At 45.9% G+C, this 26,385-nt stretch overlaps 1 protein-coding gene across 1 annotated transcript in view; it reads right to left on the bottom strand.

The window, feature by feature from the left end:
* Positions 1-26,385, bottom strand: part of LOC147882325 (serine/threonine-protein kinase BSK1-like) — a 173,685-nt gene that overhangs the window by 14,479 nt on the left and 132,821 nt on the right. The window contains exons 8-9 of the mRNA XM_087400973.1: positions 9,412-9,579; positions 3,887-4,000 (exon numbers count right to left, since the gene is read on the bottom strand). Coding sequence (XP_087257099.1) covers positions 3,887-4,000; positions 9,412-9,579 — 282 coding nt within the window. The remainder of the gene's footprint in view (positions 1-3,886; positions 4,001-9,411; positions 9,580-26,385) is intronic.

Genomic DNA, 26,385 nt, shown 5'->3' with positions numbered 1-26,385 from the left:
GGACATCCCTTTGGTCTCTCTGGCCGCCGTTTTAGATCCTGTTCTCCTTTCTGCTTGGGCCTGCCACCATTCCTGACTCCACCTGCGTCTTTCTTCCTCCTCCCAGTCCTCATCTTCACTGTCACTTTCCGAGCCGCTTTCCGACTCATCCGACGTTTCATCTTCCGTTTCGCTCCCGGACTCCTCCGCATCCTCTTCCAACTCTTTCTTCACATAGAGTTGCATGACCAACTTGAAGACCACCATGAATTCACGGCGCCACTTGGCCGTTTTCCCCTCCGTGTCATACCGCGACACGAGCCGCTGCAAGTACCCCATGTCCTTGCTCAAGAGGACGTTCACCCACTCTGGAACGGCCCTCATCACATCCACTGCGGCTTCCATCTCCGACTTCCCACTTCTCATTGCCCGTAGAATTGCATCCTTCCCTTGTGCGTATGATTGACTTTGTCCGTCACGTGACGCCATACCTCGATACAGGATCCTCCTCGAAGGCTCGCGATACCTTGAGGTTTGCTCTGATACCAAGTGTAAGGGCCCGGCGTTTCCGGACTTAGTCTCCGAATGCGAGCACCTTACGTCGGACCCGTTTCCGAGTCCCAGCCTCCCTTAACGTCTCTGCTGATACCAAATCCCCTTATGCGCAGCTTGTCCCGACACGACCCCTGCCCGGGCCGTCCACCGTTTTACCCTTCTTAGCAACACGCCCCACTGGGCAAGCCCTTAGGCTTCAACACCTTGGTCTGCAGGATCACACGGGTCTCCAAGACCCACAGGAACGTCCTCCGCGCAACGTCCTGTTCAGCCCACTTCCTTTCACAGTTAACGGCCGTTACGTGGGTCGGCACGTTAGACCCCTTCGGGCAATCCCAATGTCCCGGTTCGGTACCCAAACGGTTCACGGTTTGTACAGTGGTATGGAGAATGCAAATGGCCCTCACCGTTCCCCACTCGCTTTCACGTGCCCTCAACCCGTCCCACGTTTTGCTTTCCTGTGCGTGCGCTTCAACGTGCACCACGAGGACACAACCCACAAGATGGCATGATGACGTTACTGGCAGAGCGGTACTAGATGGAGTGCCAAACGGTCGCAAGAACGCACTTGATTGCAACAGAATATATTTACAAGCAAGAGGGAGCATAAACGGCCGCTGACGTTTTCCTCATCCTCAACTCAACTTAGCATGAGAGAGCACTATCCTCCATATAGTAGTGGCTGGCCGCTAGGCACCGTGGGGGCTCCTACGCCCAAAAAACGTCCGATCACTCACGGCAGGTCAACCCTAAAGTTGACTTTCTTATAGTAGTGGCTGGCCGCTAGGCACCGTGGGGGCTACTTCGCCCAAAAAACGTCCGAACACTCACGGCAGGTCAACCCTAAAGTTGACTTTCTTATACTAGTGTAAGGGCCCGGCGTTTCCGGACTTAGTCTCCGAATGCGAGCACCTTACGTCGGACCCGTTCACGGTCTGGAAGTGTTGAAGATCATCACCTTGGTTTTTCCAAGGTTGACCTTCAAGTCATGTGTATCACAGAAGACTTGAAGTCCATCCAGGTGTCGCTGAAGACCAGTAGCAGAAGAGAGAGATGAATTGCAGCTAATCTAGTCTCTATAATTACCAATTTGTTGTGAGGACACTTTGCCTGAGCGTGCTTGCCAAATCACAAATGCATGCTCCAATAATGTAAGCGAATGTTTTGAGTTGTCCCTATATTTCAAGCCTAGTTCAAAACCATGCAAACATCTCATTTGCTATTTGGTCTATCTTAGGGAGAACAAACCTACGAAATTACCCTTGAGTCAAAAATGTGAAAAGAATACAAACAAGATTCATTCTCTCTCCGCCTAACCTAGCCTACTCCGCCTACTACAGCAGCACCAGTGCAGCAACACCAACAGCGCAAGGCAGCAGCAACACCTCTGTCACCGCAGTAGCTGCCCTAGCTGCCCTAGCATCAGCAACAGCACCACCCCCGTTCCTCGTCGTCAGCAACACCACCACCGCGACGAGTTCCAGCCACCGCCAGTACATTAACCCCCAGCTGGACCGCACCCCCAACTTAGTTGGGGGGTTAGCTCAGCGAGGGGGTAGCAACAGATATGGCCAGCAATGAATGTAGCTATCAAGGGGATGCCGCCCTGCCTCTACTCTCCTTGGGGATCGAACCTTTTTTATTTTAAAAAAATGAGTGGGTGAGTTTTTTTTTTTTTTAAAGAATGGCCAAGCCTCTCCTCAAAACACCCCCCGCCCCCCCCCCCCCCCCCGCCCTCGACCCCAGCAGCCTCAGCTAGGAAGGCTTGATATGCCACAGTTGCAGCGATGACACCTTCTCCGTATACACATGTCCGATATGCCAAGACACCCTCTCTGTATGCACACATGTACTTACGAGGAGGCCTGGACCGACCCATAATTGGGCACCATGAACATAATTTTTATTTAGAGGAGCAGATAAGTGAGTTAAAGATGCAACTGGCAGATGCAATAGCTAGAATTCAGGTTCTTGAGGGACCTAGCAAGCAGGCAGTAATTGATGAGGCTGTAAAATCTTACAAGGCTTCCCCCCCTTCCCCCCAGCTAGTCTCTACAATGAAAGATCTAGTTCACAATGAAGTACAGACCGCTAAGAAAGAAATGATTGTGGAAGAGGACAGCAAAGCAAGAAATAATGAGATTTAAGAACATGAGGCTAGACATAATAACGTCTAACTGTGTGCAATTTAAGCTATGCCATTCCCGAAAGGAAAAATATAAATGACATAGCCAACCTTGAGCTGCTTTACATTACAAGGAACAGTTCTTACAAAATTTCAAACTTCGTCATTACTTTTGGAGAAAGATATGCAAGCTCATCAATTCGATGGAGCTGCATAAACACAAGAAGTTCCCCACTCCTGCTCAGGAAACTTGTAAATTACATAACTACATAGATTGAAGATTTAAAAGCAAAGGATCACCCATACCTACAGCTGCAAATGCCTGAATATAGTCTCCAAAACAGTTAAACTTCCTTTTCCAGTCAATTATCATGCAAGGGAATATAATATCAATTACAGGGTTCAGAATAGGGGGACTCCCAAAAGATTGGTTCAAAGAGGAGGACACATGTAGTGAAATATTGACAAGGATCAAAGCAGCCTTGCCCAACATTGAATGGATGGATGGTGATGAGGAGGAGGATGACGATTCCAGGCCAGCTTCTATTGAGCATTCTTAAAGTCATGTCATCCTTACATTGAAGTCAAAAGATTTGCGGATAAAGCTCCTCCGACAATCTTACAAGCTGAAGGGTACCAAAGTATGGATAGCTGAGGAGCTTACACAAGCTCAACTCACGAATAAGGCAGCTGAATTAGCTAAAGTCAGGGCTGCCAGAAAGGATGGAAAATGGGCAGTTTATTGTGAAGGCATAGCATTAATCAAAGAGTTTAAATCAAAACCAAAAGACTCTCAGTCTTAAACTGATGTATGGCTGATTACTCTTTTAGACTATTATGTAGGTACTCTAAATAAATTAAGGTTGCTTTCCCACTCCCTGGAAGCTGCCATGTGCCCTCCCTAAAGCAGATGTACTAGATGGTTTCTTGCTGTCCCATAAGACCTGTTGGTCTCCCATGGACATTAATAGACTCCCATGGACATTAATAGACTTTCTTTCTTTCTTTCTCCTGTAAACACTGCCCAATAAGTACGGAAGACAATTCATGAACACACACACACATGCACGCGCACACATATCTACATGTCGCAAATGAAAACAAATTCCTAAGAAAAAAAGTATTAGTGAGAATAACAAAATGAGTTAGGCAGAGAAACTCGCCAAATATTAGCATGGAGCCCATGCAAACTACGCTATGGTGATGGAGGACAAGAGGTGAACATACTTCAGAATACCGCTCAATAGCCACTATAAAATCTTTTTCACGGAAAGCAAGATCGCCCTTTTTCCTAGCATTCAGCATATCCTGCATTTGTTTTGTCCACATCTGGAAAGAAAGCTGCCATGTACAAGAAGGAATTACGATAAGCCACAAAACCTGACCCACTAGGGCTCCCATCATAAAAGCTTATAAGATCAATTTTATACGAGGCCTTCACTTGGGTTGAACATGGCGAGCATCGTAGCATAAGCTTTACAATATTACAGAAAATGTTAAGGGATACAAACATAACATACAGGCATCAAATCTTTCCCTCCCAATGGAAAAAAATGCATGCATCATCACATGTGTGTGCGCTGATGTTGGTGATAGCTTTAAGAGTCATTGCAAGTGGCATCTTCTGCGAGTTCTTCTCTCTTTAACAAACTCAGCAAGTGTAAATCAATGCTTCAGAAATGTAGAGTTCTTTATCCATGCAAAGTTCTCAGGAATAGTTCATTACCATAAAAAAATTTGCATAAAGGAAGGAGCCCAAGCTCTTTAAGAGGTCCTCAGGAGCACTATGAGTTGCTAGTGCTATGGATGAGCCAAGTTGCAGTAGCCTGCCATTTAGATAATAGCCCCAATAAAGTTTCATATAGCTATTGTTTGTCTCACCTAGAGCTATGGATAGATAAGTCTCACCTAAGTAAGGTCTTTTGACGACTAGGACCAGGCTTCTGCTGGTTGTCTTGCGCAAAGTACTTGATAGGAAGAATGGTTTTGAAAAGGAGTTGCCTCAAAACTCTTTCCGTAAATTTAAACTTGAGGTGTTGGTAACACCTTTTGACCACTAGGACCACGTTTCAGCTGGTTTCGCTTTCCTTGATAGGAAGAAAGGAAGAATGGTTTTGAAAAGAAATAAAGAAACGCCACAAAACTATTTCCACAAATTTAAACTACGGTCAAACAACACCTCTAGATCAAGATTATTGGCCTACTGATGCCTAAATGTCTCCAGGTAGCAATGCCAAGGAGTACCTTGCTTTTACATACGAGTCTTGGGTTTTAGCTCAGATTCAAAAACAGCCTCTGTGTAGGATTGCTGTTTCAAGCATTGTTTCCTGGAGATTCCACATATTGAGAATACAGATATAGCCCCACACTTTACCACCTTGAACCTTGAGAAGCCCACATGGTTGGAAGCAGAACTTTATGATGAAAGACAACTATATCCCAATCCACTAGACAGGTTGTCATCAACTTTGTCGCAGGTAAATGGAAAACCACCTTCCACCATTGTGTAATGCTATCCAAGAAGACATTGGCTCTTCCATCTGTATCAATGTAGCACACCATCTTCTACCATTGCATAATGGTATCCAAGAAGAGAGATTTGTGGCACTTTGCCACATAACATGTTGCATTTTCAAAATGGAATCATGCAACATCAAATCCATCAGCTCAAGAATAGAGGCATGTGTCTCTTCCCTTCACCCCATTCTGATCTATCTACATCACCACTCAGCTGGAGCGAAAGCCTAGGGAGCTATTCCATGTCATTACCCTACCCGTTCCCTCTCCCTCCCTCCCATTCTGTCCCGTCTTCCACCTTTTCCTTCTTTCTGCATGTAGTCACTCGTGAATGTAGATGAGCTGCAATCATCAAGTTTTCCTTTGAGTTGAGAGAAATAGAAAAGTATCGAGTCATAATGCATTCCAGGACTGGCTACTATGAGTCTTAACATCTGCCTTCATCAATGCTCAACCCTGGTGCCAAGACACTGTATAAATATAAGCTCTCCCACAAGCCCAAACCCACACATGAGAGCATATACTTATGAGCTTATCATACTGAGTTTCAAGTCTGAGCAACACGAAGACTAGCCTCTAAATGCAGAGTCCTGACTAAAAAGAGTGTGCTTTCTCTTTACTCCCAGGTCTATGTGTCAATGTGAAACTATTCATTATAGTCTCTCCCAATGGTCAAAGGGTGGGCACTCTTCATTAACACCGTATAGCATGTGCAAATTTATTAAATGTTAGAATTATTACTATATTCTAGGCAGTGGCCAATGTAATGTAATAAGTGTGTTGGGGGCACTTTTCCCTCTTAGAGGTTTTTCCCCTAACCACGGTCTAATCTCTAACTTTTGGTATCAGAGCAGCTTTTCTTCCCGGACCTGCTCCCTGCTCCCAACTCCTGCACTTCAGCTCCCGCGCCATTCATCCATACAGCTTCATCATCAAGCCTGCAGCAACTTGTCCATACAATGTACGGACTGCCAGTCCGTACTCTGGCGCCGCACATGCGAATTGCTTCAGCGCCAACCGTACCATTCTGTATCTGCGCACTTGTTGTCCGTACAAGTGTACGGCTACCGTACGGTTTCGCCGTACAGTCTGTATGCTTTTGACTGTACAAGCGCAGCCTGTACAGTTCCGTATTGTCCTGCATTCCCTTGCCGTACAACTGCGCTGCCATTGGCCATACTGCCATACAATAGTACAGTCATCTATATTGCACATTAGGTTTGTACTGCTGCTTGCTCCCGTCCGTACAAGTGTTTGCAATTGGTTTGTAGGTGTCGAGAAAATTTGGGGCTTTTGCAATTACACTGCAATTTTGCAGTGAAATTTGGGGCTTTTGTAGGCAGAGTGAAAATTGTGCAACATTTGGGGCGTTCAGACCATTTGCCCTCTTTTGTATGCAATTTCCCACAAGAATTCGGGCTTTTGCATTTGGGTTGCAATTTTGCAAGTAAAAGAGCATTTTGGAAGTTTGCAAGCGTTTCTGGAGTCAGTACGAGCCAATTTGCAGACTTTTGCCACTTTTTACAGATTCTCCTAAGCTGCCTTTGATGTCTTGCATGACCGAATGTGGGGTATAATGAACCTCTCGACAGAGAGAGAAATCACTGATAGAGCTTGTGCATCTCTAGAATCCCACCTTTTCTGCTCTGCTGTGGGAGCTCCTGGAGCGGGAGCTCCTGGAGTGGCAGCTCCAACTACTTGTGCTACATTTGGACCTCTACCTCCAGCTGTAGGAGTGACAAGTGTAGCCACAGAGTCTAGCCTTGCTTCATCTCAGATGCTACAGCCCCTAATGATGATGATTCTTATGCTTTTTTGACTTGCAGTTATGATACTCAGATTTTTCAGTCGGTAGTTCAGATGCTACAGCCCCTAATGATGATGATTCTTGTGCTTTTTTGACTTGCAGTTATGATACTTCAAAGGATGCATGCTCTCTCACTGTCAATGAGACACTAAATACTTGGTATTTTGATAGTGGTGCTTCAAAGCATATCACTTCTAAGAAGAGTCTTTTTGCATCTCTGCATCCTCCACCTACCAAAAAGAACGTGACGTCTGCAAATAATTCTTCTTATTCAGTGTGTGGAGTGGGAGACCTTATTCTCACATCCACTGATGGCAAAGATTTCAGAATTTCAGATGTCCTATATGTACCAGGCATAAAGAAGAATTTTCTTTCAGTGTACTCTCTTAATAGAGGAGGATTTCAGGTTGTATTTGATGATGATAAGTGCGCAGTCAGAGACAAAGAATGACTATGCTTTGATGTTGTCTGGCACTTTGTATCGGGGCCTTTTTCAGCTTGACTTATATGAAAAAAGATCCGATCTTGCATTATCAGTGAGCATTCCCACTGCTGCGATGCAGAATGCGGAGTTATGGCATGCCGGGTATGGGCACATGAGCTATGGCAGCTTAATGACACTTCAGAGGCATGATATGGTTGATGCATTGCCTCCTTCAGAGTCACCTCCTCCTCATGAATGTGAGGGTTGCATCCTTGGCAAGATGCATAGATCTCCTTTCAAGAAGGATGGTGTAGTGAAAGCTACATACAAATTACATCTTATTCACAATGATGTCTGGGGTCCCATGAGGACACCTGCTTTTATGGGTTATCTTTATTATGTTACATTCATAGATGACTTCACCAACTACACTTGGGTCTATGGTCCCAAGGCAAAATCACAAGTGTTTATGCATTTCAAACACTTTGTGGCTATGGTTGAGAATGAGACAGGACTCAAGGTGCAGACACTTCGCACAGATAGAGGGTAGGAGTATATGTCTCATGAGTTTGATGCATTTTTTAAGGAGAGAAGCATCATGCAACAGCTTACAGTGAGGCTTACACCTTAACATAATGGCAAAGCTGAGCGCAAGAATTGCACTCTTATGGAGATGGATAGATGCATGCTCACTAGTAAGAAGTTGCCTCACACGTTTTGGCTTGAAGGCCTCATGTATGCCAACTATGTTTTGAATCGGGCTCCTACAAAGGCTTTGAAGACAATCACTCCCTATCAGGCATGGCATGGGAGAAAGCCTTTAGTGGACCATTTTAGAGGTTTTGGTTGTGTTGCATATGCCCACGTGCCTGTGGAGTTTTGACACAAGTTGTCAAATAAGACTTTCCATTTTCTCACATTAAAGATACTCCTATTCTTGCTCTCTTTTTTAAATCTTATCATGTAATTAATTAAACCCCTCGTGCATGTATACATTTTTCGATATTAATATTCAGACACCCCTCCATAAATCTACGCATATAAACTACACTACGTTGCTATTTTATAAATTGTATGTAAATGGCATATAAGTCCTCCTAATAAAAACATACCTGTCCGTGCAGTTCCGTGCTATGTTACATGTTTATGAGTTGACACCCCCATATGCAGTTCTAAGAAAACACCTTCTAGAAAAGGTCAACGACGAGAAAGAGTCCACTGAAATTAAGAAAAATCGGAAAGTTACCATCTAGCTAGAACTCAGACAACTTTTAACAGGGTGAAATCTGCACGTCTACTAATATAGCAGAACGGGCAATCTACATAAAGCTAGGTCTTTCCATTTTCAAATGTGTTCTCCCAACTATGGACTGCTCGCCAAGGTTCCTATAACTAGAGATTTTTACTCTTAACAAACGGCAGATATGAACCAGTTCTAAACATCAGTATCTGCTGCTCACATCACAAAGCCTTCCTCCAATGCTTTTCTCAAACAGAATCTTCCTTTCCGTTGTGGGAAAAATGGTTATTTACACACACCAGTGTTCGTCAGTGACCTGTACACAGAAGCTCCAAAGGACTGACAATCAAGCCCCCCTCCCCCAAGAAAAGAAAAAACAAAGAGAAAACAAAAATGAAAAATTGGGTGGACCGGGATATTAGGCATTGTATTGTGATAGAGCACTTATTGACTACCTTTGTGTGACATGACTGTAGGAGGATGATCACGTCTAATTTATATCCCAGCAAAGATGCTTTCACTTACAGATATTGTGCATCACATGAGACGTCCCACAACTTTATGCAGATCTTATAGAACGAAAGCTTTCCCCCTCCCAAAGGAAAAAAACAATGGTGTGTAATCTACAAATAGCAGAGCCAAGAGCCCTAGTCATCCTTCAAGGCAGCTCTCATGAACATACTGTCCTGTCTCTATGGAAAAATACTCAACAAAGTTACTTGCAAGACAAAGGAACAGTTACTGGAAGATATCACTGCTCCCACCTCATTGTCACCAGCATCATCTTTATAGTGCATCTTTACTAGAATTTCATGTATTGCTGTAAGATCCATCCTTGAGCATGCATCTTTCAATGGAGAAGCACGAGCAACCATAGGCAAAGGTTCAGGAGGTGCCTGTCTCTGCACCCCCAACATCACATAGGATGGTACCTGTGCAGTGATATCACACTGGTCAATATGCAAAACATCATGCAGAAGACATCTTACTGACAGGCCAGTTTCCAAAGCTCCATACAGTAAACATTTAATCTATGCCTGCAAAAGAAACGAGAGGCCAAGAAAACAGAGAAAATCTGGAAACAAATAATACTAACAGGTATACAATGAGCAGAATGTATTATTCTTTTAAAAGACCAGTTCATTTCCAAGCTTAGAACATCATTTCGACAAAAAGAAATTTGAAGCTTTTGTCTTCACCAAAGTTCAATATAAAGCTTGAACCAAAAGCTAACCAATGACAGTATTGAGCTACATACAATGCCATCCCCACACAAACCAATCAGAATACACAATTTGTATATACTTTATGTTAACAAGGATAGTCCCACCCTCTAATCCACACCTTTGTATGCACAAAACTATGCTTAGTTTTCCACTTCAAGGCCGAGATCAAGTTTATTCACAAACTAGCATCATAAAGATGACCAAAACACTTGCAGATTCCTACAATAATCTTCTCCATCCATAGAGTGTAATCCATTCTACAAATCCCCACTTGCATCATTAGCACGTATCAGTAGTGCATTGCATCAGACTAGTAGTAATTTGGCCTTCTTTGTACATAATATGGACCTTCTTGCTCCTCCATAAAAAAGCACCCAATTTTGGAATCCTCTCATGTATCCACTTATAAGACTTTGTCTTAATACAGATTCCTCATGCAAAGAACATTCCAAGCATTGGATTCCACAGTCTTCCTCGATTTCCTTTGTAATAGTAATTGTGTAAAACAACAAAACATGTCCTCCTTGTCTTTATACCAATTCTCGATAATCCCACATTCACTATCGGTGTAGTTACTTTATGTGAATGTTTGAAGCCTTGAGATAAGAATTTCCCCATGGATGTGAAAGGAAATGAAGTCCGTCTAAGGGTGGTCACTTTCAGACCTGCTCCTCTCCCCGTGAGCTGCTGGGCCCCCCTCTCCCTCTCCCTCTCTCAGCCAGCCCCCTCTCCCTCTCTCTCCCACCCCCTCACCCTCGCTGCCCGCCCTCTCCCTCCCCTTGCTTCTCCTTCTCTCCCAGCCCCCTCTCCCTCCTCCCTCCCTTCCTCCTCCCCGCTCTCCCTCTCCCCCCTGCCAACCCTCCCGCCCCCTCCCTCTCCCTCCTCGCCCTCCCTCTCCTCACCCGCTGCCCTCCTCCTCCCTCGCCCCCTCTCCCCACCCACTACCCCCCCGCCCCCTCCCTCCCCCACCCTCCCTCTCCCGCTGCCCCCCCGCCCCCTCCTCCTCCCCTGCCCCTTCCCTCCCTTTCCCTCTCCCCCGCCCTCCCTCTCCCACCCCCCGCTGCCCCCCCCTGCCCCCTTCTCCTCCCCCGCCCCCCCCCTCCCCCCTCCTCCCTCACCTCCCCCGCCCCCTTTCTCACCCACCCCTCCCCCCCTTTCTCCCCCACCCCTTCCCCCACCCTTCCTCTAACCCCCCCGCCCCCTCCCTTCCTCTTCCCCGCCCACCTTCTCCCTCCCCGCCTTCAGTCCCCTTCCTCCCTCCTAACCTGCCCCCTCCCTCCCTCCTAACCTCCCCCTCTTTTCCTTTCCGTCGCCTACACTCTCCTTCCCCGTCAGCCCTCCCCGTCCTCTCCACTCAGCTCCCCTCCTCTCCGTATGCTCCGATCAGCTCCCCTCCGCTTCTCCTCTCCGTCCCTCCCCCTCTCTCCTACCCTCTCCTTTTCTCCTCCTTCCTACGCCCGCTTCAAGGCGTCCTGGGCAGTAGTTTCACGGACGGAGCTTCAACAGTGTTGGAATCAGCCTTTCACTTTGATTGGCGAATGGATCCCCATTCAGCCAATCTTCGTCCACTTCCACCGGCCGCGAGATCCGTCATTTTTTCAGAAGACGAGTTGTAGCAGCTCAAGAAAGATGTGGAATTAGAGGGCTCCACATCACTTTTCGCCCGCATCTTTGGGTCACATCCTTCCATATCACACGCTAGGGACTGGATGTTGGCGGCGTTACCACGAGATTTCGCCCCACACCTCAAGGATATTCGACTTCTGGGACGTGGATTCTTCCGAGTGATTTTCGACTCCCACGAGTCCACAGCCCTTGTTCTCAAAGATAATCCCCTGGCTTTGGGTTCAAGGAGGATTTTTCTTTCGCCCTACACCTTGGGCTTCGATCCGGTCGAGGAGGACAGTCAGGTCACATCACTGTTCATCAGGTTTCCTGGTCTTCCTCAGGTTTACCATCAACTTCTTGCTACTATCGGAGCCACTTTCGGAGTGGTCACTGAGATTCCCCCCCTTCTTGGCATGCCTTCTTTCTCAGCAGAGGCAGTCCAAGCCGACAGGGCGCCTCGAGTTAGGGTCATTGTCTCTGACCCTAACATCTCAGATGACCACATCATGATTCAGCGTCCAGATGGCTCTCTCTTTCCACAGAGAATCGAGATTGCACGTAGACGAGATCAATGCAGGATTTGTAGGACCCTTGGGCACTTTGCTAGAGATTGCCCAAGAAAGAGAAAAAGACCCAAGAGGTCTTCTGGTGCGGCTCCTTCACGTACTACCCCGTCTGCACCTCCTCTGCGGCCTATACCACATACTCCAGGACATCCAGGAGGACCAGGGCGCCCTGCTTCGTGCACCCCAGGACCACCAAGGGCAGCAGGGCGCCCAAAGCCTGCAGCCCTCCCAGTACCACATTGAAGAGCGGTCAGAGTGGCTCCTTTACCTGAGGAGAAGACCCTTGACCCGGTTCAGACAGATGCCATCCAGACTCCAGAGGCAAATACTACAGTTCCACATCAAGAGGGGACTTCAGATTCACCAGCCCCAGTCATTTTCGTTTATAATCACGAGGGGGCTACCGATGCTTCTCCCCCTCAAACTGTTCATGCCACAGCTGAGGGAGTGTTTGCACAGATGAGGACTACAGATCCTTCTTCAACCCAACCACAGGCCTCCTCAGCTTCTAGCTCCAGATTTGCTGATAGAGGCCTGGCAAGTCCTTCTCCTCCTTCCTCCACGAGTGCAAGTCTTCTTCGCACTCCTCGGCCAGACTTGCTTCTCAGGAACTCTTTTGCGACACTGGCTGAGTCGGCAACTTTCATGGATGATGAGGAGTTTGTGCCCTCCACCTTAGGGGTCCCGGTCATTGGGATTCCTTTTGACAGGGCCTCCTCCTCAGCAGGTGTAGGGATCCTTTCACCTGTTAAGTTTCTTGCCCTCAACAGGAGTGTTTCGACCAAGGGGAAGCTGGTCTCCTCTACTAGGTCGGGTAAGCCTTTCCATCCAGCATCCTCATGTCCATGAGGATAGTCAGCTGGAACATACAGGGCCTAGGTGGAGTTCCACACCATCGTCGTAGGCAACTAATCCGGAATCAGCTTCATCCAGGTGTCACTAGAGGTGCTATTGATATCCCTTTTATCCAACAACACAAGTTGGATGCCAATGATTGCTCTAAGTCTAGCAAACTGCTTTCTAAACATACTTTTTGGTCGCCTGCCTTGGGCACCAGGGGGGGCACTTCTATTTCAGTTTCGTAGTCGGTTCTCTCCTTCGTTGTTGGACACGGAGTCATTATTTCCTCTAGAGCTCAGTGGATTATTCTCTTCACTAGAGGGTGTAAGGTTGGTTTCCTTAACCTGTATTCAGGAGTGCCTTGCTGCAGCAAGGGCTCATCACTAGGTATTGCTTGATCAGAGAGCAAAGTATGCCTTTCATGCACGGGAGTCCTTCTGGAGTCAAATGGGTGGCAGAGTCAATAAACACTTTTTCTCTACTCTTGGCTCTAGACATAGTAGAGAGAGTGTATCCCAACTTATTGACTCACACGGGGTTTTACAAACAGATCCTGATGATGTCTTGCGCATAGCTTCAGATTTTTATGCGCCCTTCTTGATGCTGATTCTGAGACACGGGATAGAGAGGATGCTAGACAGGTTATTTGGCAGAGCATCCCTTTGTTGGTGAAACATGATATGCATGTTTTGCTTGATGCACCTTTCACCAACCCAGAGTTCAGGACTGCACTTTCAGCCCTTAACAAGGGCAAGTGCCCAGATTCGGATGGCCTTACCCCCTCTTTTTTCATTGTACTCTGGGATATGATTGGAGACTACATTACTTCAGCCCCACAGGGTATTTGGGACTCTGGTGAGATGCCCGGGTCGCTTACAAAAGGTCTCATCCAACTTATCCCGAAAGGAGGTTGCAGAAATCTAGTGTCCCAGTGGAGGCCTATCACACTTCTAGGGACTTGTTACAAAATTCTGCCCAAGGCAATCAGCCTCCGATTGCAGCCCCTTCTCCTAGATCTTATTCATGACACTTAGACGGGATTTGTGCATGCGAGAAGCATTTTTTATAACATTTTCTCTTTTTGGGAAGCCTCAGAGTGGGCCATGCAAAGCGGCTAGAATTCAGCCATTCTACTTTTGGATTTTCAGAAAGCTTATGACAGAGTAGATTGGGGTTTTTTGGAGGGCACCCTTCTACGTTTTGGCTTTACTGATGCTTGGATCAGTGGTGTTTCCTCCTTGTATAGATCAGCCCACAGCCAGGTACTTATTGGTGGGGTAAGGGGTGAGAGATTTCAGATTTCCAAATCAGTCCATCAAGGATGCCCCCTTGCTCCTTTTGTTTTTTTGTTCGTGGTAGTTACTTCCCATTAGAAGGGAATAGGAGCTACTTGACAGTGAGTTGGCAGATGACACAGCAGTTTACTTGGATGCCACTCCACAGACGCTCACTTCTTTCAGGACAGCATTGGATTTATTTTGCTTGGCGGCGAGGGAGCAGATAAATTGGCATAAATCCAATGGTTTTTGGATCAGTGATGAGGACACTCTAGTTTGGGGGCTTGACATAGGATTCACTTGGGTTCAGAGAGGTGTGCCTGTCAGGTATTTGGGCTGCCAAGTCGGCTTGGATATTTCTTCCACGCAGCAGTTTGCTCCCGTGTTGGAGAGCATTAGGAGGAAGCTCCTTTTTTGGAGCTCAACCAAGCTGGATCTTGCCTCTAGAGTTGTGGTCGTGTAGGTTCTCTTGGCCACGGCATGGTTTGTTTGTTCTTGCTAGTGCTATTCTACGGACTGCATCACTCAGATCAAGAGACCGATCAGAAATTTTCTTTGGAGTGGGCTTGATGGCACAACAGATACCTTAGCTAGGGTGGCTTGGGAGACCCTCATCCTCCCTACACAGGAAGGGGGTCCCAATATTATTGATCCAGATTTACAGTGCAGAGCTCTACTATGCAAGATGGTGGTGCCGGGACTTATGCCAGGGCAGGAACCGTGCAAGGCCTTTCTTATTAGCAACATACAGAGGTGCACACCTTCTTCAGGAGGAGACTGGATGAGCAGTATTAGGTGGATCTTCACCACAGCACACCTCAGATCACCTTCATCCCCTCTCATGGTTGCCATTCTGAAAGCATGGGCCAGTTTCAGGAGCACTCTTCGGAGGATTCCTCCTTCCTCTCGTGAAGAGATTGATAGGCAACCCATCATGTGGAATGACAGTATTTTAGATGATCATGGCAGACCACTTGGTGCCTCACTCTACATGCAGTGGTCCAGGTGGGGGAGGGAACCTGCATCATCTTTGGGGTCTTGGAAATCTTTCCGCACGCTTCTAGAGGAGACCAAGTCTCGGTTGACAAGACATCTTAGAGGGAGTGCAAGAAGGATCTTGAAGATTGAGGCAACCCTTCAAGAGGAGTGGGTAGACACAAATGATATGCCACTCACTTGCTCCACTTGGGCAGGTACTTTTAGGAGAGGCGGTGTTCCGCTTCAAGTTTTGGCCATTCTTTATGACATGGGGCTCTGTGGCTTGGCTTTCTCTTACAGGGCCTCAGGCATTTTATGAGAGACTTGACTCCTCTCGGGCCATTTTGGTTCGACGTCATCAGATTGAGTCCTGTTCGTTGGATGTGGTACCACACCTTCCTTTTACAGATGTACATGCCTCTGTGGATACTTCTTGGGAGATTTTAGCGAGCATGGCATCCTGGCATATCTGGAGAGCCGGATGCACAGAGGCTATGGAGGGTACTGAGGTTCATCCCTCGCACACTTTGGCTAGTATCTGGACAGACACCGTACATAGTTTGATGGCCGTTTGGATGAGTATGCAAGGAGACTCCCGTGCAGCCTCAGCTAGGAGGGCTTCTTTCTTTAGGGAATGGAAGGATTCTCCTTTCTTCTCTGAGACTCCTACAGGGTTGAGGTGGCACTTTCAGCCTCAGCCTTGGTTGTTTTCCACCTCACTTTGAGGGGGTTTTATTTTTCCACATGATTTCAAGATGTTGTATTTCTGCTCAGAGCTTGCTCTAGCGAGTTTCTTTCTAACTTAATAGAAGTCTCTTTTTTGGAAAAAAAAAAGAAATGAATGAAGTCCGTCTTTCTGTCCCAACTCTATAAACATGGTATCATCATGGTGCGCTTGTGAGAATATGGTATGCTCTGACGCTTATGACAATATGGTAAAGCCCTTACATTCTACACTTCAATTGTCCATCACTTGCAAGTAACTACACTGTCTGCAATGTTGGCATGGAGGAACCAGAGGCTCAAGCCTGGGATACAACTTCATGAAGCCTATTATAACAGCTTGAGTAAGAGTGGTGAAGACAGAGTCAAGAAACACAGGTTTGTTAGCACATATGAAAGATAAGAAACGTTAAATGAGACCAAAAGATGAATTACATTATCAGAAATAGAGATCTACACCTCCATATATGTAGTGCAAGCTAGAGAAAAAGCTGTAAATACATAGGAGGATGGAATGAGCCAAGGATCTAGGCTGTGTATCATGCATATCTCAAGTTTGGTAGTCAGGCCCAGCATCTAGTCTATCATGTGTAATCTAAGTTGCACATGAGCATGGATGTGGCCCCATCAATAATCATGATGCATCAATACAATGTATGAGATCTCAGCATACCCACGGGCGTCATGATACAACTTGATACTGTCATGCGGTGAGCAGACTATCTCAAATGGGACAACTGCTCGCTAGCCCTATAGATGTCCTACTCCTCTGGCAGCTATGAGAAGCAAGCTCAAGGTGTCACGTCCTGCAATGTGGTATCAATGTGGGCTCCTCTCATGTAAAGAAGTTGAGGTGCAAGCTCGAGGTCTCACATCTTGCATGTGTCAGCTCCTCATGTAAAGAAGTATGCGATCCTCTCTTGTCCAAGGCCCTAATCTATTTTTTATCGCAGGAGTATCTGCCTATGTCTCGTGACCTCAGACCCAAAAAGTGTAGCAAAGTGCTGGTTCGAGTAGTCCTAGAACCACACCTCAAGAAAACAAAGGTATCTATTGTGGATCATTGTCACGAAAGTCGAAAACAAGCGCAGTCGTCTCAAAATTGGTGGGACCTACCAACATCACTGTAGAAAAACAAAGGAGGATGTATTCATTTGTGATTCTCTAACCATAATCGTCCACATGTATTAGTCTTCTAACACCTACTTCCCAAGCGAAACCTTCAAATGGTATCCCCACATCTCACACATGAGACTGTTTTTGGCAGTCAAATGCAGTTTTATTGGTTGCAGTTCAAAAAGCAAATATACGAGCCAAGTACTAGGAAGGTTATCATGTTGTCCTTCCGGAAAACTCTGTCATGCCGACTATCATTGCTTTCATACATTGCTGCCCTTGTTCAAGTCCGCATCAGACTTTCATTAGTCACTAGAGGCCCAAATCAGCCACCAGCAGGTGATTTCCAGCCACAAACAGTATCTGATCATCAACTTGAATTGCCTCACATTGATCAGGCTACCAGAGATCAAGCAGTGGCTGAAGAGAGGGCTGTCATAAGACAACAGAACACAGTCCTTAAATGGCTGTTAGACACATTGAGGGACAGAAAACAAGCTGAGCCTATGTCTGGATGCAAAAGATCCGCTTCTCGTCACATGCAAGGGCTCTTAGTGGAGGTTGCATTGATTGTTGCTGCTTGCAATGACATTGTGTCACAAGGATGCCTTTGAGAGCAAAGATTAGATGGATGCTATGAAATCCGTACTCATCAGAATGGCACTTGAAAGTTCTGTGATTTGCCTTAAGGCAAGCGTGCTATAGGCACCAAGTGGGTATACAAACTCAAAAGGAAGGCTGATGGCAGTGTGACTGCTACAAAGCTCGCCTTGGAGCCCTATCGCAGTTGCAACATGCTGTCACGGAGATTATGCAAGCTCCTCCCCCTATGGTTGCTTCCCCTGGAAGCAAAAAGTCATCTCAGAAGAAACATAAGAAGCATAAGAAGACCCCTAGGCATGTTTCTTTCAGTGGACAACCGTCAAAGATGCCCTTGATCACCCCTGTAGTGAGTAATGCCAATAACTTCCATTCAGTCAATCAGGGACAGCAAGCCCTTCCTCAGCCCACGATGCCTCCCAGATATTTCGGAGGGGGATCAGTTTTTCAGGCAATGGTGGCACCATCCGCAAAGGCACCTGGAATGACAGGTAGCTTTATGGGCAGCACGCAGCCGGGAATCTGCGCAGAATTTCCAGCAACCTATGATGGGTGGAATGCCGCTTGCAAATGCCAATATGATGTACTCAAACATTGGGATGCAGCTTGGAATGCAGACAGGAATGCCTGGCACAATGGGCAATACTTGGAATATGCCACAGATGTAGGGAGTGGGACCTGGAATGCCAAACCCCACCATGGGTACGGTTGGAATGGCTCCGAATGCGGGAGCAGTGATGCCCCCACTGTTTTTACAGGCCCCCGTTTATGACAATCTCACCCCTAAAGGCAAATTGAAAGATTACAAGGAGGGAGGGGCAATTGTCAAGTTTGAGACTTTCAATGGGATGCAGGACAGATTGAAGGCTTTGACATTCGTGCAACAGTTTGATGCTGCCTACTCAGGTGGACACTTCACAGAATCCTCCAAAGTCCGAAAGACAGCCACCTTTTTGAAGGACAATGCGCTCCAATGGTGGACCAACCTCCTCTTGCAAGGCAGAGCACCCACCACTTGGGTCGAATTCAAGCAAGTCTTCTCAGCAGCATGGCTCACTACCACTTTTGAGGTGGATATCATGACTGCCTGGTACAGGTTGGATGCTGCAAATTGCAGAAATTTGGAGGACTACAATAAGAAGTTTTGGGAAGCCCTACTGCCAGTGAAATCTTACAAACTTGTACCGCTGTCCGAGCAAATTGAAAGATATTGCTGCAGGTTGCCAAAGGAGATTCGGGACCATTGCACGAAGACAAGTATGTCTCAGTTCGTTGAGAATGCCACTACAGCTTATGCACTAATGCAAGGGAAAGTTTCTGGGTTCAAAGGAAGCTCACAGGAGACATCAAGGTCAAAGGGCAGCAAGATGAAATCCCCTAAGAAGTTCAGAAAGTTTTTGCAGCCCATGAAGGCAAAGTTTGTTGGAGGACAGAGGCGAGTACCAACCCGCATGTCTGATGAGGAAAAGCAAATTCTCTATGATGTCAACAAGTGTTATATTTGCAAGGAGGAAGGCCACAGGGCTTTTGAATGCTCACATAAGAAGCGGAAGTTCCCTCCTTCTGAGCAGCGTGAGCACAAGGAGGAGAAGAGGACTGATCAGAAGAATAAAAAGCCCAAGCCCACTGCTGGTCTTTTGCCAGACTTGATTGCAGCTGTTCACAATACAGATGCTACAGAGTTATGCCAGGCATGGGGCAAGATAAGAGACTAGACAGCTTTGATGTTTTTCGATCCGAGAGCCAAGGCCAATTTCATCTCTCCAGAGCTGGCTGGAAAGTTAGGAATAAGGGCAGAAGAGATGGGTCCTTTGTGTGATGCAAATATGGCTTGTCCGGGACTCAGCTAGTCAGTTACTCTGGTGATAGCCAAGCTGCGGATGCATATTCAGAGCTACGTGGACACAGAAGAGTTCTATATTATGCCGTTGAATGGTTGTGATGTGTTACTGGGGATACCTTGGCACTTTCATGTTGGGGGCTGTTTTGGATACAAAGAATAAAACAATCACAATCATTCACCATGGCAAGACCCACGTTCTGGATGCTAAATTGAAGGGAGAATCCATCCCTGTTGTATCTACTTCTGCCATTGGCAACGTAATGAAAAAGCATCTTTCAGCGTACTTAGTGTTTGCATCTGAAAAGAAATCAGTAGAAGAAGAGTCTCATTTTTCTAAGCTAGAAAAACAGCGGACACATTTTCTTTTTCAGTTTAGGAACTGTTTTTCTGACTCACTTCCACAGCAGTTGTGCCCCCTGAAAGGCCAGAAGATCACACGATAGATATAATCCCTGGTAGCAGTCCTCCTAACCGACCTCCTTGCAGGGTCAGTGCAGCCCAGCAAGAGGAAATTATGAACCAGGTCAACGACCTGCTGGAGAAGGGGCTGATTCAGCCCAGCTCTTCACCTTACTGCTCACAGGTGCTCTTGGTCCAGAAGAAGGATGGATCCTGGCAGATGTGCATTGACTATAGAGCCCTCAATAAGATTACCATTAAGTACAGATTCCCTATACCTCGGATAGATGATATTTTGGATAGGTTACAGGGGTCTGGAATGTTCAGCCGCATTGATCTGAAGAGTGGTTATCACTAGATCAATACTCAGCCAGAGGATGTTCACAAAACAGCATTTCGTACCACATTTGGTCTATACGAGTTTCTTGTCATGCCATTTGGGTTAACTAATGCACCTACCACCTTCAACAGAATGATGGACAGGATTTTAAGAGAGCACCGAACCTTTGTTGGCACTTTCTTCGATGATATCATCGTGTTCTCTCAGGATGAGGCTGAACATAGGAAGCACCTGGAAATTGTTCTCGAGGAGCTACGGAAGCATAAGCTGCTTGTCAATGCAAAGAAAAGTGAATTCTTCATGCATGAGATCCATTTTCTCGAGCACATTGTTTCCAAGGATGGAGTTAGGATGGACCCTACCAAGGTAGAGGCCATCAGGAATTAGCCACACCTGAAGAACATCCATGAAGTACGTAGCTTTCTGGGCTTGTGCTCATACTACAGGAGGTTCATTCAGTATTTGCAGAGATTGCATCTCCTTTACATGCCTTACAGAGGAAAGGGGTCACTTTCAGATGGGGTCCCAAAGAAATTGCAGCTTTTGACCTACTGAAGGAGCGACTCTACTCAAATCCTCTGATTATTTTGCCAGATCTTCGCAAACTCTTCGCTGTCCAAGCAGATGCATGTGGGAACAGCGTAGGAGGGGTACTTATGCAAGATGGAAGAGTCGTGGCATACGAGAATAGAGTGCTCCCGGATGCTGAAATGAATTTTGGCATCTATGAGAAAGAGATGTTGGCTGTCATACATGCTCTTTCGACCTGGAAGCATTATCTTTTGGGTGCTGATTTTCATGTTCGCAAACCCTTCGCTGTCCAAGCAGATGCATGTGGGAACAGCATAGGAGGGGTACTTATGCAAGATGGAAGAGTCGTGGCATACGATGTGGGAAGGGAGAGAAGGAGCACACCGACACACACAAGCAGGATAAACCCAAGAGTGTGGGGATAAAACATATGTGTGTACCTCCCCTAGCACACAGTCAACCTTTTATATGAAAGGATAAGGTTACAACACTAAGTACGGTGTACTTAGTGTACTTAACAAATAAAAGTACTAACTGTACTTAAGTGTACTAACTGTACTTGGGTGGCCATAGTGCCTTTACCCCAACAACCTCCCACTTAAAGGCAATATGCCCTCAAGTAAAAATAAATGAGGCTCAACCTATACCCATCAACTGTCGGCAATGTGCAAACCGCTCTGCAGGCAAGCCTTTTGTCAACAGATCTGCTGGATTATCATCTGTGTGAATCTTGACAAGCTGAATCAGCTTATCATCTATTACCTCCCTGATGAAGTGATACTTCACATCAATGTGCTTTGTCTTTGCATGAAAGACAGGATTGTGTGCCAACTGAATAGCACTCTGACTGTCACAATGCAACAATGGAATATCACCTGTAATGCCCAAGTCTCCCACTAGCCGAGATAACCATAAGGCCTCCTTGCATGCCTCTGTGGCTGCAATATATTCAGCTTCCGTGGTAGACAAGGCTATGCACTGCTGCATCCTTGACATCCATGACACTGCACCTCCAGTGAATGTATAAACATAACCGGTAGTAGACTTCCGGTTATCTGGATGACCAGCAAAATCTGAATCCACATAACCATGCACCTTTGCATCTCGCTTGCCAAAGCATATGCAGAACTCCTGTGTGCCCTTCAGGTACCTCATGATACCTTTCACTGCATTCCAATGCTTTTTGCCTGGATTTGCCATATACCTGCTAACCACTCCCACTGCAAACGCAAAATCAGGTCTGGTAGCAACCATGGCATACATGAGACTGCCACAAGCTGAAGCATACGGAATCTTGGCCATTTCAGCCCTATCAGCATCTGAGTGTGGGCTGTCCATTGCACTGAGTTTCACATATGGAGGCAATGGAGAACTAAGGGTCTTCCCCCCCTCCATATGAAACCTCTGCAATACTTTGCCAATATATTCGGTCTGAGACAAATACAACAAACGCTGTCCCCTGTCTCTCCGTATCCGCATTCCCAGTATGTGATTTGCATCACCAAGGTCCTTCATATCAAAGGCCTCATGCAATCTTTTCTTAAGGTCATCAAGCTCCTTACGAGCTTTACCAGCAATAAGCATGTCATCCACATATAAAATGAGAATGATTAAGCTGCCATTTGCAGCTCTTTTGGTATATAAGCAGTGATCGTCATCACTTCTCCTGAAACCTTGGGACTTCATGAAGGTATCAAATTTCTTATACCATTCCCTTGGTGCCTGTTTCAGCCCGTAAAGGCTCTTTTTAAGCTTGCATACAAGTGACTCCTTGCCCTTGACTGCAAATCCTTCTGGCTGCTGCATGTAGATCTCCTCATGAAGATCACCGTGAAGAAAGGCTGTCTTCACATCCATTTGGCATAATTCCAAATTCTCACATGCAACCAAAGCAAGTACAATCCTGAGTGTGGTCATCTTAACCACTGGAGAAAAGATCTCATCAAAATCGACACCATACTCCTGCTTAAAGCCCTTGGCAACCAACCTGGCTTTATACCTTGGCTTAGCTCCAAGTGTGACTTTCAATCTATACACCCACTTGCATGGCAGTAATTTCATGCCCTTAGGCAACTGCACCAATTCCCAAGTACCATTTTTATGGAGACTGTCCATTTCAGACTTCATGGCTAGTTCCCATAGCCTTTTATCATGCATTTGCATGGCTTCCTTGTAACAGGAAGGTTCTCCACAGTCTGTAAGCATAATAAAATCTGCTCCTGGAACAAATCTGTCTGGCGGTTTCATTTGTCGAGTGGACCTTTGGACCCATTGGTCTTGCTGTCCAACTTGCTGCTCACCTAAAACAGGTGGCTGTTCCAGTGGATCAGGCTGCAGAATTATGCCTGGGAGGTCTTCCAAAGGTGGCATGTCCCGTAGTACATCTTCCGCCACTGCGGGCTGTCCATTTGGACCTGCTGCAGCATCATGCATTGGCTGATTACGCTGCTGTTGTGGCTGATTCACAGCCTGCCTGAATTGTACAGGATGTCCCGAGTCATCAATGTCAACCTCTGAAGCATCAAAAGGCTTATCTGCTGCCTTAAACATACATGACTCATCAAATAAGACATCATTGCTGCGTATTAGCTTCTTATTCACAGGATCCCATAGGTGGTAACCCATCTCACCACTGTCACCATATCCAAGAAAAATGCATTTAAGAGACTTAGGATCAAGCTTGCTGCGATCTTCTCTGCGTATATGCACGTACGCAGTGCAGCCAAAGAGCCTCAAGTGCTTATAGGAAGGAGGTTTTCCTGTCCAAAGCTCCTCTGGCACTCTGCCATCTAGTCTTTTATTTGGTGACCTATTGATGAGGTGTACTGCTGTTTTTACAGCTTCAGCCCAAAATCCATGAGGTAAAGCAGCATGTGACATCATAGAGCGAGACTTTTCCTGTATGGTTCTATTCATACGCTCTGCAGTGCCATTTTGCGTTGGACTGTAAGGAGCAGTGAGTTCTCTTTTAATACCTCTAGCATCACAAAATGCATTGAATGCATTAGACATATACTCCCTACCGTTATCTGACCGCAAAGCCTTCAGTGTTCTGCCTGTTTGGTTCTCAACCATAGCAAGCCATTTCTGGAACACTGGAAAGACATCACTCTTCAATCGAAGAGGATACACCCACACCTTCCTTGTGGAATCATCTATAAATGTGACAAAGTACCATGCACCTCCAAGTGAAGGACTAGGCATCTCACACACGTCTGTATGCACAAGCTCAAGTTGAGCATCTTTATGTCCTAATCTCCTTTTATGAGGATACTGTAACTGTCTACCATATATGCAGTGCTCACAAAACTTTAAATCAGAAAATTTAAGAGACGGTAAGTAGCCAAGGCGAGCCAATTGTTCCATTCCACTTATGCTCATATGTCCCATCCGGCTATGCCACATAGAAATATTCGGCAGCTCGGTGGCATGAATATCAGCATGATTACATACTTTAGCATGAAGAGTATACATTGTGTCAACCTTAGAGCCTCTGGCAACAACCAGGGCACCTTTGGTGACCTTCCAGAAACCATGACCAAAGCTGGTCACAAAACCTTCGTCATCCAACATGCCAGTAGAAATCAGATTTTTCTTGACTTCGGGTACATGCCTAACATTGTGAAGCATAAGCTGAGTACCATCAGCAAATACAAGCCTGACATCTCCAACACCGACAATACTGCATGCATGATTATCCCCTAGAAAAACGACTCCATTACTGCCTGCTGCATACCTTACAAACAATTCTTTGTAAGGTGTAACATGGAATGAGGCACCTGAGTCAATGATCCAAGAGTGCATGTCTGCAAAATCTCCTGCATGGAGAGAATGAGCATCCAAAGTAGAGAGAAATAGAACCTCTCCCTCACTGTCATAACCGTGTGTAGAATGAAGCTCTTCAATCTTCACACTGCTCTTGCCATTGCTTACTGGTACAATTGCTTTTGCATCTGACGCATCAGTGTTTTTGGCTTTGTCTCTCTTATCATTTTTCAGTTTAAAGCACTGCTTTTTGGTATGTCCCTTTTTGCCACAGAAGTAGCACTCAACATCTTTGTTGGAGCGGGACTTGCTCCTCCCTTTTCCCCTTTCCTGAGATTTGCCTCTTTGCTGACTTCTCCCCCTTGCATTTAAGGCATTGTTAGGCTTTACTGCATCTTGAGCTTTCAGCTTCTGCTCTTCTTGCAAAATCAGCCCTGTGATATTTGAAAAACTTATGAAAGTGTTTGCATTTGTTACAGCTGTGGTGAATGTATCCCAACTTTCAGGAAGAGAGATCAAGAGTGCCATACCCTTGGTTTCCTCATCCACCACATATTTTTGATTTGCAAGTTGAGTGACAATTGAATTAAACTCATTGAGATGTGCATCCATGGAGGTCCCTTCCTTCATCTTCAGATTGAAGAACTTGCGCAACCAATATATCTTTGTGGCTACACTTTGCTGCTCATATGTGTCCTGTAGTTTTTTCCACACACCCCAGGCTGTTTTTTCACCATCCACATTCCAAACAACACTCTCATGGAGTGACAATTAAATTATGGACTTTGCTGACAGATCAGCTAGTGCCCAAGCATCATCAGATGTGCCAGTGGGCTTCACACCTTTGTGTATAATAGGAGCATGAAACTGCCTGAGAATTAGCACATTCAGGACCATCTTTTTCCACATTGGGTAGTTAGCAGCACCCTGCAACTTTTTAATATTGAGAAGAGAAGATTCCGAGGATGAAGCCATTACAATCAGCAAGAAATATAACCCACACTTGGGTGCCTGACTCCCTGCAAACTAAGTGCACAGATGCACTTGTAGTTGTGCTCAAAAGTTAATTCCTGCAATGGAACACAGGACCTGCAACTTTCTCCCACTTAACAGTAAATACTGTCTGTTTCCTGCCTGCTGCAGATCCAGAACAGCAATACTTAATGCATTAATTGATGCTCTATAGTACAGTACAGCAGTACCTTTATTTGACACAATGTATGTCCCTGCTGTAACAGTGAAAACAGCACTATTTTATGCACTTTAAACTTCAGTAAAGTGACTGTTTACAGTCCAAAAGTTGACTCCGGACAGTACCTGACTGTACTTTCTAGTACAGCAACAGAAATTGACTGTATAACTGTCCAAAACTGTCAGAATTAGACTTTCTCTTGCCTCTATAACTGTGTTACACAGTTTAGAACTTGAATGAGGCAAAAGCCCCTTGACTGGAAGCCAATTTTTGAAGATTTTAGTGCATACACCGCTTTCCCAAAGCTCCACTGATCACATAAAGCATCTAGGTGTTTCCCCCAACACTGATATGCATAACAATGTCAAAAGCCCCAATTTTAATTGCACATTCAATGCTCAATGTAACAATGTGGTACACACTGTATCATATGCATCTGCCACTGTCCCGTAAGTCATAAAATGCATCAAATCCTTGCACAAATCAACTCCAATCAGGAGGATATACGCAAACAAGTGCGTGTATAAGCCAATGCTTGGCTGTGGCTACAAAAGCCCCTTGATTCCGCAATTCAAAAGTGAGAATTCCTCTCACATAGGAGGCATAGATCTGCAGATCTACCTCACTAACAATACATCTGACCCACAATGCTCAGGTATGAGCTCAAGATATGCACATGTACCTGCAAGTACACTTGTGCGATAGATTGCGACAGAAAAGATTTCGACAGTGAA

The sequence above is a fragment of the Dipteris shenzhenensis genome, chromosome 29 (assembly GCF_047967505.1).
Source record: "Dipteris shenzhenensis isolate YYH24624 ecotype China chromosome 29, Dip_SZ_1.0, whole genome shotgun sequence".
Taxonomy (NCBI): Eukaryota; Viridiplantae; Streptophyta; class Polypodiopsida; order Gleicheniales; family Dipteridaceae; genus Dipteris; species Dipteris shenzhenensis.
This window is presented reverse-complemented; position numbering and strand designations above follow the sequence as displayed.